This window comes from Pholcus phalangioides, unplaced genomic scaffold (assembly GCF_987345545.1).
Source record: "Pholcus phalangioides strain wild (caught in Gottingen) unplaced genomic scaffold, Ppha-v1.0 ptg000020l_1, whole genome shotgun sequence".
NCBI lineage: Eukaryota > Metazoa > Arthropoda > Arachnida > Araneae > Pholcidae > Pholcus > Pholcus phalangioides.
The window spans coordinates 13063727-13077303 of record NW_028301613.1 but is presented as its reverse complement, the minus strand read 5'-3'; the positions used below and the strand labels follow the sequence as shown (position 1 = coordinate 13077303).

General features: G+C 38.5%; 1 protein-coding gene across 1 annotated transcript; it reads left to right on the top strand.

Annotated features, from left to right (window-relative positions):
- The first annotated feature begins 1337 nt into the window (after positions 1 to 1337).
- Positions 1338 to 11780, top strand: eca (transmembrane p24 trafficking protein eclair). The gene is made up of 4 exons (XM_089248427.1): positions 1338 to 1600; positions 5090 to 5310; positions 8227 to 8373; positions 9718 to 11780. Exons 1-4 carry the CDS (start codon positions 1465 to 1467, stop codon positions 9865 to 9867), a joined length of 654 nt encoding a protein of 217 aa, XP_089104553.1. The 5' UTR covers positions 1338 to 1464; the 3' UTR covers positions 9868 to 11780.
- The last annotated feature ends 1797 nt before the right edge of the window (positions 11781 to 13577 follow it).

Below are 13577 nucleotides of genomic sequence, written 5' to 3'. Positions count from 1 at the left end.
CGTTGAGGTGTAGTCATCTATTACCTAAGAAAAGGGTGTCTCCCAAGCTATATACGGCTCCATTACCTTAATGATGATTCACTTGCAAAACCCTTGTATTAAAGATCATGTATATATGACACCGTCGTGGCAACAATCCATTGTGCACACAATATTCGCTGCTCACCCCGATGCCCCTGAGGGTCGCGGTATGAACTATTGAGAATCATTGCCTTGGGATGGCTGACAACTCACTAATCGATGATTTACCTATTTGTTTCCACGGCCCTCAATCTGGTACCCGCTTCATGTCTCCAATGCGCTGAACTCGCTCCGGAGTGTGTCAAAGCGGGAATTGAGCCGCCGCCCCTTCCCCATTGCGACCAAGGCCAAATATGTTGTTAGTGATTGCATGTTCAAATCTTGGGGCCTATTCGGAAATCAGTCCCTCTGAAATCTTGTATTTCCTCTCCATTTTCTGCGTAATCTGTTAGGAGCCGTGCCTGCTTCATGCATGGGCCCACCCAGGGGCTTCACATGAGATCTGGTTAAGAATTTTGAGAGTGTAAATTCATAGGCAGGCATTTCTAACAGGTATAGGGCCTCGGAGAAATCACTTTACCCGGATGGGGGCCCCATGATACTCTCAAGACGGCCGCAGTTAACAGCAACCCGTGTTACTATAACTGCGATTTGCAGTGGCGCGTCGAATGCTTGAGAATACTCACCTATAGAATTTTCTAGCAGCATCCCGAGCACCCCTAGAACGAATTCAGAAATTAAGATTTATTTTTGAAACTAGTAGAGCACCCACAGGCGGGGCCGCAACTAGGTACTTTGTCAGCCTGGGCAAGCATATCTCGGTGTCCAAGTGAAATGTAGAAGCCCTCCCTGGTTAGTCAGTGTTCACCCACCAATACGCATCTAAACGCGTAATTTCACTCCAAATTTCATTGAGATGTGAAAATATTCCTCCAAATGTTAGGTAATTTATTTTAAATAGCGATTTATGTTTTTTTTTCATTTTTAAAATAAAAATGCCCGTCTATTTCTAAAACTAAAAAATTTTGGAAGCAGCGCCGTCATTTCAACTTTTTCCGGGGGGGGGGGGGTGGAGAGCATGTACTAAACGTACGCATATATACCATTTATAGTGTATTTTCAAAAGCCGGGGGCCCCGCACCACCACCACTAAATGACGGGCTTGTTTTGAAGAGAAATTACTCCCCTATTGATTCCCCCATTATTTGCCTATAAAATTTGGATGGAATATGGTATAAGTTTCTAGTGATGTTCGTTCACATTTGCGGCCATCGAAAAAGAAGTTCGAAAACAGAAAAGATCTCAGTTACGGCCGTCCGGAACGGAGCATCGTATATTTGTTACAGCGACGCGACACGTAACCGCTACAAGGTGCTTCCAAGTTCTTGGCTATCTGGGCCGTCGGTTCTGAAGTAGAAACGAATTTGTTTCCATCAATAAGAAATGTATCAAACTTTGTTATTCGGTTGTATATTTCTAATTTCGTCTCAGTCTTTGGTTTCGGGTCTTTACTTTCACATTTCCGAGACGGAACGCAAATGTTTCATCGAAGAGATCCCCGATGAAACACTTGTTGTCGGTAAGAAAATATTGTTTTTGCTTTTAAATATCTTTACGTGAAAAGGAATTCGATGAATTGAATCGGTTCAAAGCAACTCGTGAAACGTGTTCTACGAAGATTGTGTGTGTGTGTGTGGCAACATCTGCACGAGGTAAAGTGGTGTCCTGGGCAGAGGTGGATTTACGGTTCTCCTAAATTTCGTGACCCGGGATTTCTCACATTTGCCGCCCTGGGCTCATAAATGTTGTGTTATTGAAAAGTTGGGGGGGGGGGGGTGGCAGGCCCACGGAAGTCAAAAAATGTTTCGTGTCACCCAACTTGATTTTTTGCATGCCCACCATACGTCCTGGATTGACGAAGATGCCTCCTTTTTTTAAATTTTTTTACACACGACGCTGGGCGTTAAATTGAACTCTCTACAAATCTGGACTTGAGATTGGCCTGCTTCTAGCCTCCCCACAATTTGCCACCTCATTCCGTCATCTAAACGTTAGTGGTTACTCATTTTTACTGTTAAAATTTGAAATTAACCGATTGCTGCAAAATAACACCAAGAAATTCGCCGAGGTGTGCTAGCGAACGAAATGCGTCTTAACTTACGTGCGCTTATAAAGCCTGTTTCTCTACTTGCTCCGCCTACACACACGTGTACGCTTACGTATTTGACGTATAAGATTTGCATTTTTGTTTAGAAGCAGTGGTTTTACATTCAGTTCAGTTCATGAAATTCGATAAAATATGCAAATTCTCTTAATTTACTTCACCAGTGTATATATAACGATATGGGGCAGAGTTGGTGTTTGGTGAAGTAGACAAAAGTGGGAAAGGGGTACAAATTTCACCCTTTAACCTCTCCTTCAACATTACAAGAAGGTGCCGCAATGTGTGCTATCCCCGGCTGATCCAGCATCTTGTTGCGGCCCTGGCTGAAAATATTTAATATTTTCTAAGAATGCTGAAAACATAAATAGTTCTGGAATCTCCGATTTATAAATAGAAAATTTTATCAAGGAAACATTTATTTTTCTGGAAATTGTGCTGAGGTGAACCCGGAAAGAAAAGTCATCTCGTCTCCGCCGGGACTCGAACCCAGGCCTTCTTGCATACCAGGCAAGCATGTTACCATCTACACCACTGGAGACACGACCCTGCCTTCCTTAAAATTTTATATTCTTACTACACACACACATTAGAATGCAATGGTGCCTGGTTGGGGAAGGGTGTCTATAGCCCATCCATAGGTGTAAACTTGTGTATTTTTTAAGAACTAGCTGCCCCCCCCTCCCCCCGAAGAAAAAAAATTCGGGCGGAGCAAAGTGTAATTTAGAGACAGAAGCATATATATATGCTTCAGTCTCTAAATTACACTTTGGTCGCTCACTGATGTGATTCTATACTTAACACTTTTGGTTGTTTAGATTACACGTTTTTGGTCACTTATGTGCTTGCACACAATCTCTACATCACTTTTGGTCACACTATGACCTAGGCCCTTGTTTTCGGTCACTCTTTTGGTTGCTTACATGCTTGTACACTCTCTGGGGTCATTCTTTTGTAGGGTCACATGGTCCCTCGCTCTCTAGACAGGGTGAAATTTATAGTTTTGCTGTCCTTTTCACATTCTGATTTAATTTCCTTAACCACTCATTTCTCAAATGGCCTGCCCTTCCAAACTTGTATAGCCCCCTCCCCGTATATACTCCTCTGGTTCTGGCGGGTTCTCCTACCTGGCCGAAAGTTATTTTTGGAAATCATAGTGCCAGATCTCATTATGAAGGCCCCCAAAGCAGAATGTCAAAATCTGTGACCTATGACACAGAACAATCAAAGAATTTTAAGAGCAAAGTTATAGAAAACACTATCAAAATTTTTACCGCAGAACATTCCCAGCCATCTGAGGGTTCGTTGCAGAACAATGCAAATCATTCTGATTTAGGATCTGTAGCCCTGGGTGGGACTATTCTCCAAGGTGGGTCAATAAATGCTAAATACTGGAAACTAATTTTTGAACAAAGGAAATTGACTTATAACGTGTTTTTGATGCATTTAGTTACATTATAATGATAAAAAAAACAAAGTGTATTAAATTTTACTTAAGTACATCTATGATGTAAAAAATAGTTTAAAAACTCGTGTTAAACAGTCAATACATTCTCTTATTTCCAGAAAACCTAATTTTTATCTCCCGCACATGCTGGGATTTTTTGTCTCTCCTTAAAATTTCACATGGGTTCGTTACAATAAACTAAAGCGCATGTGTGTGCAAGACTATTGGGGGTGGGGGGGTGGGTTCAACAAATCTCAGGTGCAAGGTAACCATGGTGACTAGGAAATCTGAATTGCCGTCTAAAATTTGCCACATCTGATTGATAAATTTGAGTCTATGAATGGCACAAAACTTTCTGATTTCATGGCATTATATCTTTTAACTTAAGGATGTGTAACTTGTTTATTGCTTGTAGTAGCTTCCAGTGGACGACCAGCCTTAGATAGAATGATTCACAGAGAAAACTGATTTTTGATGTATTTCGTCTAGTTGAGAGCACTGTGAGTTTCAGGGTTGTTTTACCAAAATTGACATCATACAGCAGCATGACATCAGTCCCCAACCATGCCGCTAATGGATTAATCAGATTTAAATGAAATCTGGTTACCCAGTCAAATCTAAGGGTATTTAAATATGACATCATTTGAGCTTTTAACTCGGGTTCTTAACTTTTTTCAGCTGCGACCCAAAATCAAAGAAATGATCATCTTCGCGACCCATGGGACTGTCTGATTTTCAAAATTAATGGGAATTTTATAACAGGACTGTAAGTGGATTGGTATGACTCATCTCAAAAGCCCATGCAGATCAAGCTGGTGTCATGACCCATAGCTCGGGAATCCCTGGCTGTGAGTATATTTGTACTACCTGATCTCGGAAGCCTTTGAGAATAAACTTTTGTAGATCAAGAATCCGTGACTGTAAGTGGGATTTATACCACTCGTGTTGGAAGCCCATAACCTTAACCATAGCTCAAGAATCCCTGGCTGTAAATCACTTTGTGGTGGGTTGTGACCCCTTTCACAAGAGACCCTGGATGTCAGTGAATTTGAACAACCCATAATGGAAGACCTGGCGATCCATACGCTTAACTGATGCAGCTTATACGCTGAAAATAATTATTTAAAATAATGGCTGGTGAAATTTTTTCCCTCAGCTCACCCCTGTGCATCATTGCCCAGCAAGTGATTTCATGAAAATTTTGTGTTTCAAAAGATATTCAAAAGACAAATGTTCGTCAAAAAAAGGTTGTTTCGTTGATCAACAATGACCCTTCTGACTCAATCAGAGAAAGCAGTTGTTGAAAGTGGCGCTGCTGCTTATAAATCTGCTTTAAAATATTGATCCTGATGAAATTAGTTTTTGTGCACATTGTATAATTTGGTTTCAACAAAATGATCAGTTTGACTCTTTTTTTTCTTTTTTTTGCAAGTTTTATTTTCCGTTCTTATTTTCTCTAGGCAACTATAAGTGTGAACTTCACGACCCGAAGACTGGTGGTTTCATGCCATCAAGCCCAGGTATAGGAATGCATGTTGAGATTCGGGATCCAGATGACAAGGTCATTCTGTCAAAGGTCTATAGCTCAGAAGGGAAGTTCTCGTTCACTTCGAATACTCCTGGCGAGCACGTCATTTGCTTGTATTCGAATAGCACGAAATGGTTCAGTGGAAGTCAGTTGGTGAGTACTTTTATAGTCTGTTTAATTAAGTTGGCATGTATTGAATCCCCTATTTATGTCGGTAACTCTTGCATATCATGAGCCATGACCACGTTTCTTTGTTGTTTTTATGGTATAATCACAGTTGAACCCCCACCCTACCCTGTTATAGTGCCCTGTCTGATTTTGTGCCAGAAATTTTCAGTAAACAAATCTTCTATATATTGGGGATTATATGGGTTAAACCAAAATGTGTCGTGGACCACTTGCGTTATTTGAAAATTTACCACAAGTCACTCTGGGGATTTGAAAGCATTTCTTAAAATGTGTTGCAGGTCACTTAAGTGAACTGTGTGTCGTAGGCCACTTAATTGATCTCTATAAGTGTGGTGCTGGCCACTCAAGTGATCTGGAAATGTGCCAGCCAGCCACTTACATAATCTGCAAATGTACTTAAGTGAACTGGAGGTGCAAGGTATATTGCGGGTGACTTAACTGATCTGGATACGCGGCGTTAACAGCTTATAAATGATCTGAAATGTGTCACTGATCATTTAAATGTGTTGATAATCTTCGATGGGCCACTTAAGTAGTTCGGTTATTTGTCACGGGCTGCATCAGATGACAGAAGCCCCACTGTAACCTCCCATAAAGGGTTACATGCCCAGTTCGAATTATCCTTAGTTGAAGCAGACAACAAGAAGGAGATACAAACAGGTTTTTGTTCACTTCAATTACTTTATTTCATTAATTATTTTAAGATATTTACAATCTCAACTCTTAGTGAATTTCAATTCAAGACAAACTATTTCATCGAGATCTCCGTTCAAAGATTTAGTTCAGCCAAACTGTTGTTATCTCACCTGTGATAGTCCATTATCAGCAGAGAATCCAATCCCCTCTTGAGAACCCAAAAGCTCTAAGTTCAGGAAGTAAACATGGCACACGTCCAACCAAGATGAAGGACGAAGCAAGGAACAGAGTCCCAAAGTTCAGGTCGTTGGCAATCGGCATCCACTAAAAGATCTTCAAATGATCGATGACCAGCATGATGATCAAACCACCATAGATGTTGGTAGGCTGGGAAAAATTAGGCGTCATATCAATAGTCAGTAGGCATGATACCCTGTGAAACTTCTCAGGGTTTCACTCTTCAGAAGCCCATCAGGAGCGGTAGCCGTTTGTCAGAGCTGAACTGCAATTTTTCTTTTTAAAAAATGAAATTTAGTTAAGAGCACTTCAACCAGACCAGCCGAAAACAACAGCGTAGGTTATTTAGTTCACAACATTTTTTTATAAGTTAGTTAAAAAAATAATAATTAGATGCTACATGGCGAATAAATTTAGATGGGACATCAGCTGCCCGACCTTGGTCCCATCTTCGCCAAACGACTGCAAGACCCCACCCTACGGCTGTAAGACTAAGCAGACTTCTGGCTCGTGACAGTATGCCTGTTGGACTTCCAGATGGTTTCCAGTAGCTGAGCAGTCCCTGGGGTTTAAACATGTGATTATTTGATATAACGAATAAAGTAGCGGAGAAGAATGCCATCCTGATCCATTACACTGTTTACTTGAGGAAATATATCCCGGTGAAGTTTCCGGTAACAGTGATTTTCGCTACCTGTTTACATATTGTTCAGTTTATGCTGGTATTCCCTCCCCCTTCTTTCCAGAAGTCATCACTGGTCACAGGGGTTGAATGGAAGCGGTTGACTCAAGATGGCTGACAAAAAGCCAACAGCAGTTTTCGGGGCTCAAAGGATTTTATGGTAGAGAAGGTCGGAGTCACTCACCATTCCAAAAAAGATGGGCTTCTTTTGAGAGATCTCTGTTCCTCTTCTTTTTCCCCTGCGAGGAAAAAAAGTTGCAGTGAATAACACCAAAGCAACTCCCAATCTTGCACATGTAAACAGGGCTTGAAGGACACATTTGGCCTGCAAGCCATGGGTTGAGCATATATACGGGTTAAACCATTACGATTGAACTCGTTTAGGGCCAGATCAGATGCAAAAGAAAAGGTGACATTGAATCATGGTTTCAATTTCTTTTTATCTGCCTTACATTAAGGGGAAAAAATTAAGATGTGGAAGCTGGTGTTTTGTTTTTTTCTTTCCAGCCAGTAGGTTTCCGTAGTATTTCCCCCCACCTGTATCAGAATCTAATTGAACAAATCCCTGCTTGCTGATCTTCTCATTCGGAATCAACCAAAAAGATGGATGCTTGGTATCTCTTGTCCCATCTTATCCTTATAGACCACGGATTGACGAATCGGGGGGAAACTGAAGATTCCAGCTGAATTCCATCACAGCCAATCATTTCATCCCCAGAAGAAAAAAAACCAGTCTGAATAATAATTGAAATTCATGACATACGTGTTGGAATGAATGCAATTTTTGTTTCGTAAATTAAATTTGGAATCTCGTGCATTCAGAAAGGAGCAATCAAGTGCTTTCATGAAAAAATATTTTTTCCAATTAATGAAACAGATGTTTCCAATTGAGAACATTACATTGGCCGTTTAAAGGTTGAATCACTTTATTTGATATTTGATTGGTTGTCAATAAATGGAATAGCTTACCCCCGGAGGTAGTAAATTGTAACACAATTGACACGTTTAAAAAAGTACGATAAACATGTTGGGGTAAATCGAGAAGCTATCCATACTTAGAATAAGACAACCATATTCGTTATGGGCATTGTATAATATTTTATCATGTGTATATATTGTTTATAATGTTTCTAATTACATTTTTAATTGGGTTGCTTTATTTTTGAAATACATGACATCCATGTTTGTTATGGGCATCTTTTTCTCAGCCACCTCGCTGGGCATTTTGCCTGTTGTGGCGTTGTATTTGTATATGTCAGAGACCTTTCGAGATATGGACAGATTCTGATTTTATATATTTGACTATTTTTTATTTTCTTTGTTAGCGGGTCCATTTAGACATACAGTTCGGAGAACATGCTGTGGATTATGGAAATGTAGCGCAGAAGGAGAAGCTGACTGAATTGCAGTTGCGAGTGAGACAGCTATTGGATCAAGTTGAACAAATTATGAAGGAGCAGAACTATCAACGAGTATGTATTAGTGGGGAAAATAAGCATTTCATTCAATTTTTTTTTTTTTACAGGGCAGGTTTTACCAAATTTTGTCTTGCTTAAGTCCACTATCACATAGGTTGGATGTGTGAATGATAAATAATGGCGCATTGTTGATTGGAAAGTAGGAATGGGACGAATAGTGATTTGGCCAAATAGCAGAATACAGAATATTCTGCTAATGCCTTGGATAATCATAACACTTCACTCATAGTTAGAAAAACTGGTGGCAGATGGCAGCACTACACATAACAAGCATTACAGAGAAACAAAAAAAAAACTTCACGTCAGGTTTCACTACACATACACGCACATTCCCGCATGTACCGATTCATTGGGGGTGTGGGTGGGGTGCATGTGTGGTGTAGCAGTAGTAGGTGGGGCCTCCAAAAAAAATCGCTCTGGGATCCATGATGTTCTTAAGTCAGCCACCTCGTTGGGCAATTTGCCTGTTGTGGCATTGTATTTGTATTTGATACTGACAATCAAATTTAACGATGATTGTATTTTAATATTACGTCTAATCAAGAAAAGTAGTAATTTATACTCTTAATTATGGCAATGCATCATAAGATGTACGACTTATTTTCTTATTTTTCCACTCTAGATGTTCTTTTGCCTCTTTCAGTTGCTCAATGTGTATCTTGTCTAGATACATCCTTCAGTTAAAGACTTGTGTAATGTATTCATGCACATTCTTGCAGTAGAATTCTATTTTCAGTTTCATGTCTTCCTTTTTCCTAGAAATTCACCCTGACATAACCCCTTTAGCACAAAGGGATATACATTATACACCACCCCCAAAGCAGAATATGCCGAAATGTGTGATGTACGTCGCAGAACAACCAGTGCTGTTGCAGAACAATCTGGAAGAATTTTAAGAAAAGTGTAGAAAAACGCTATTATGTATATTCGAATTTTTACCGCAGAACATTTTCAGTCAGCCGAGGGCTCGTTGCAGAGCATCGCAAAACATTCTGTTTTGGGGTACACCACACAGTAAAATATAATCAGTATATAAATTTTTAATTTATGGAAAAAAATTCCAATTAATCGTTTTTAAAAACGTTAGTTTGTTGTGCTTAGATTTTTACAAATATTCAGCCGTTTTGCTAAATGTTCGGCAAAACAACAGCATACCAAATAGTGGCAGAGAATATTCGTCCCATCTCTATTGGAAAGTTTCGTTAATTTAACTGTGGTTTTTCGTTTAATTCGAGATCATTAACAGGTCAGAATGTTTCTCATAAAACAGTTTTCATCCGAATATTTGTCAACTGAGGACTCACATGTTTAAATGAATGTTGTTTTTTCCCTGTCTAGTATCGAGAGGAACGATTTCGTCACACGAGCGAAAGCACGAACCAGAGGGTGCTCGGTTGGTCCATAGCTCAGACGACCATTCTCATCATCATGGGCTTGTGGCAGATGAGACACTTGAAAAGTTTCTTCCAAGCCAAGAAATTGGTCTAAAAAAACTCTAGCGCGAGATTCACTTACAGTTTTTCAACAAAGTGAGACAATAGGGGTTGTTTTTTTTTTTTATCAAGAACTTTTTTTGTTAGCTGCGGAAAATATTTCTCTTTTCATCTGTTGTACCTTAATGAACATTTTGTGATTTTTTTTTTTTTTTTTTTTTGGTCATTGAAAATAATTGTTTTTTTTTAAATTGACTTGTGTGGCTCCCTCCCTTCATATTTTTCCGATAATACGCAAAAGGTCATTTCCTAAAGATTTATGCTTCAGTATTGTGTAATCGGAAAACTGGTTTAATCTCTGACTTTATGATGACGATACATTTTTGGATGACCAGAATAGTGCATAATGAGACCGGGTATGATTTTTTTGGGAGCATTTAAATTATTATTCGAGACATCACAAGTTTTCATTACCTTTCTTGTGGATATATTATTAGCATATTCTGATAGACAACAAGCTATTTATTTTATCTTGGAATGCTGCGAAAATACAAAAATAATGCATATAATCAGAACCATGGGTGTCTCGCTATTTGTCAGGAATATTCATTAGCAATATTCAAAGAGCACACAATCGTGGTATAATTTATGAGGATAGCACACAATGTTTGCCAAATTATCTTTTCCTATAAAAAAAAATATCAATATGGCGAGGTCTTCTGAGGTTCTAACTCTATATGATTATGGCCAGTGGTCTGTCCAGTCAAAATTTGGGTCCGTTTTCTTGATCCTTCACAAAATTCTGGATCTGAAAAACTGGCCGTTCATGAAATGTAAATTAATGTGACAATAAATATGGCATTTCTTCTAACTAGATTATTTCGCTTCCCACAAAATTAATGACCCCCCCCCCCCCCACCTCTTCACAAAAAAAAGGAAAATTTTCACCAAAACAGGACTCTACAAAAATCTGGATAGACCCCTGATAGCTATGGATGTTATGTTTTCCAATGGCATTGCTGTCGTGTGCCACCTATTGATATTTTTTAAGTTGAATAAACAAAACTATCGACCATTTCATGCATACCTGTGCTACTTTAATTGCTATATGCTGATTGTTCCGTGAAATATAGATGAGCTATTTTTTCAAATGTTTACCTAACTTTTGAATCAATCGCTATATCCTATGACATGTCATTATTGGTTCTAAAAGCAAGGTTTCTCACAATTTGGCGATAATTTTTTTAACTAAGTGGTATTACTGCAGGTTTTTCGGCTAGATAAGCAGGCATAATTGTTTATGGAAGGATCTATTTTTTTTCAAGCCTATTGAACATATGATGGACATTTCATAACAAGAGCCAATCGATCTTTAAAAAATAAATTTCACTTGTTCCTAACCTGCATGTGCTCGCATTATTCTTTGACATAATTGTCATTTTAGACAGTGCTGAGCAAGTTTTCAAAAACTGGCTGTAAAGTTTCTCTTGCCGATTTCAGCAATCTTTTTCTTGAGATTCCTTCATTTTAATTCTTCAAGTGTTTTTCAGTAGATTTGCAATGGGATGCTAGAAAGTTAGCGGGGAAACTAACTTTTTGTTATTGTGATTTTCATTTGAGTTCGGGTAGAACTTCGTCCCTTTGCATTAAGAAATCCTCATACTGAGTTAATTTTTTGGGCACTCATCATAACTCAACTCGCGCACAAGTGAATAATAAACTTGTGAAAATGTTGCTGCTGCATCCCCCCCTGATATGCAATAGTTCATGCAATTTCTCGCTCTTTTTTAAAAAATATACATGTAACTGATTGGTCTTCTTGAAATGTACCTTGTATGTGGCGACCAGGATTTTTCGATAAGCCTGCATTGTACAGTTTGATTGTATTTGTAAATGGTGTCCCTTTCCACCAACTTGTAAATTTTACATAAAATAAAAATGGCTTCTTCCAGGTTTTATTTCATCTTACTTGTGAGTTTCGTTTCCCCCTTTCTCACATAATTATAGTCAATCAAATATGTGTGTTTCAGAATAACGGCCATATGAAAGCTTTGTAAACATTATTTTCTCAAGCGTTTAGCATTTTAAGTAAGTGCATTTCTATGAGGGGACACTCATGCAGTGCATTGATCCTTTAATTTTTTTTTATCTGCACTGATTTCGAAATAGTTGGTTTTCTTTATTTACCGGTTTGAGAGGGTATACTATTGCTGCCAAGTCTCCCGAATTTTAGCTTCACCTCTCAACCTCCCAAAAAGTTCTTAAATCTCCCGAATTTTTACAAAAGCCACAAAAAATCCCTAATTGTCCCTAAAAATTCCCTACTTCATTAAAAAATAATCCCCTCTTCTGAAAACAATCCCTAAGGAATTTCTTGTAGGGTTTGTTTCTTTTTCCTCTTTCGAAATGACGTCACACATCATAAATGGGAGAATAGTGGGAAATTCCTTTTTTTAAAAAGTTTTACAAACCCTCTGATGGTAAGAAAAGTTGTTTGTCTTATCTTACAGCGAAATAACTTAGCAGTCAATAGTCCTGGATAATAATTGAAGATTACAGTGACACTCATGTGGTTAAAACTTCCTCTTTTGTTGAAGTTGCGTACGTTGGATGACAAAACATGAATACTGATAAGCAAAAAAATATTTAATTTTAATAATACTTATTCCGATGAATTTACTTTCATCAAACGTTTCAGAAAAAGGGCTGGCTTTTTCTTTTTGTACAAGTTGTGTTAAGGACATAAACATCGATCATGGTGGAAAGACTGACGTCATCACCCATGTGAAATCAAAAAACCTTCAAGCAAGTGTCACAAAAAGTCAGTGTCCTTCACAAATTAACGCTTTTTTTCCTTCATCTTCCGGATTTTGGGTTCATTCAAGCAGAATGTTTGTTCACATCGTTTCTGATTGAACACAATATTTTTTTTTAGATCACCATTGAAGTTTTGGGGTCCAATTTCACTTGTTTTTTGCGTAGGGATTTTATTCCCAAGGGTTTAACTTCCATGTGTGTGAAATGCTTATTTTAATTTGACTTCAGTAGGGATTTTATTCCCTACGCTTCAACTTTTATGTTTGGAAAATACCTATTTTATTTGGAAAAATCCCTATTGTATTTATTAGGGAGTGGTTTTAGCATAAAATACGGGTTTGCGCGAAAATCTCCCGAATTTTCATTTTCAAAAGTTGGAAGCTATGCTAACGCATATTGGTGGGATCAGAGACGTACACGGGGAGGGGGGTATAGGGGCTCTCGTGCCCCCTCCCACGATCAAAAATTTTTTTTTTAATGCAAAAAAATTTTGTTTTTTTAATTTGAAATTTCGGAAGACATTCCGAATACCTTCCTTTATTCCTTCCTACATTCCTTTATATGTTATAATCAGTTTCTGTTAATTTCAATGTTATTTGAAGGCTATGAACTCAAAATTTATCTTTAATAAATTCATTGCGGACCCACCCTCTAAGCCATATAACGATAACGCATAAAGGTACTTGGCCCGCGAACCAAATATGGCCCTGGGGGTTATCTGATGCGGCCTGCCCTCCTCAAACCTAATTTTGTAAAAATTAACTAAGCGGCACATTTACCGATCGGTTAAGTATCCCGTGGTACAATTCCAGAACAGTTAAGCGGCCCGTGGCACATTTTCAGATCACTTAAATGACCCGGGACACAGTTCCAGAACACTCAAGTGATCCGTGACATATTTAGAGATCCCTTGAGTATAATGTGACGTAGTTTTAGAGCATTTAGTGG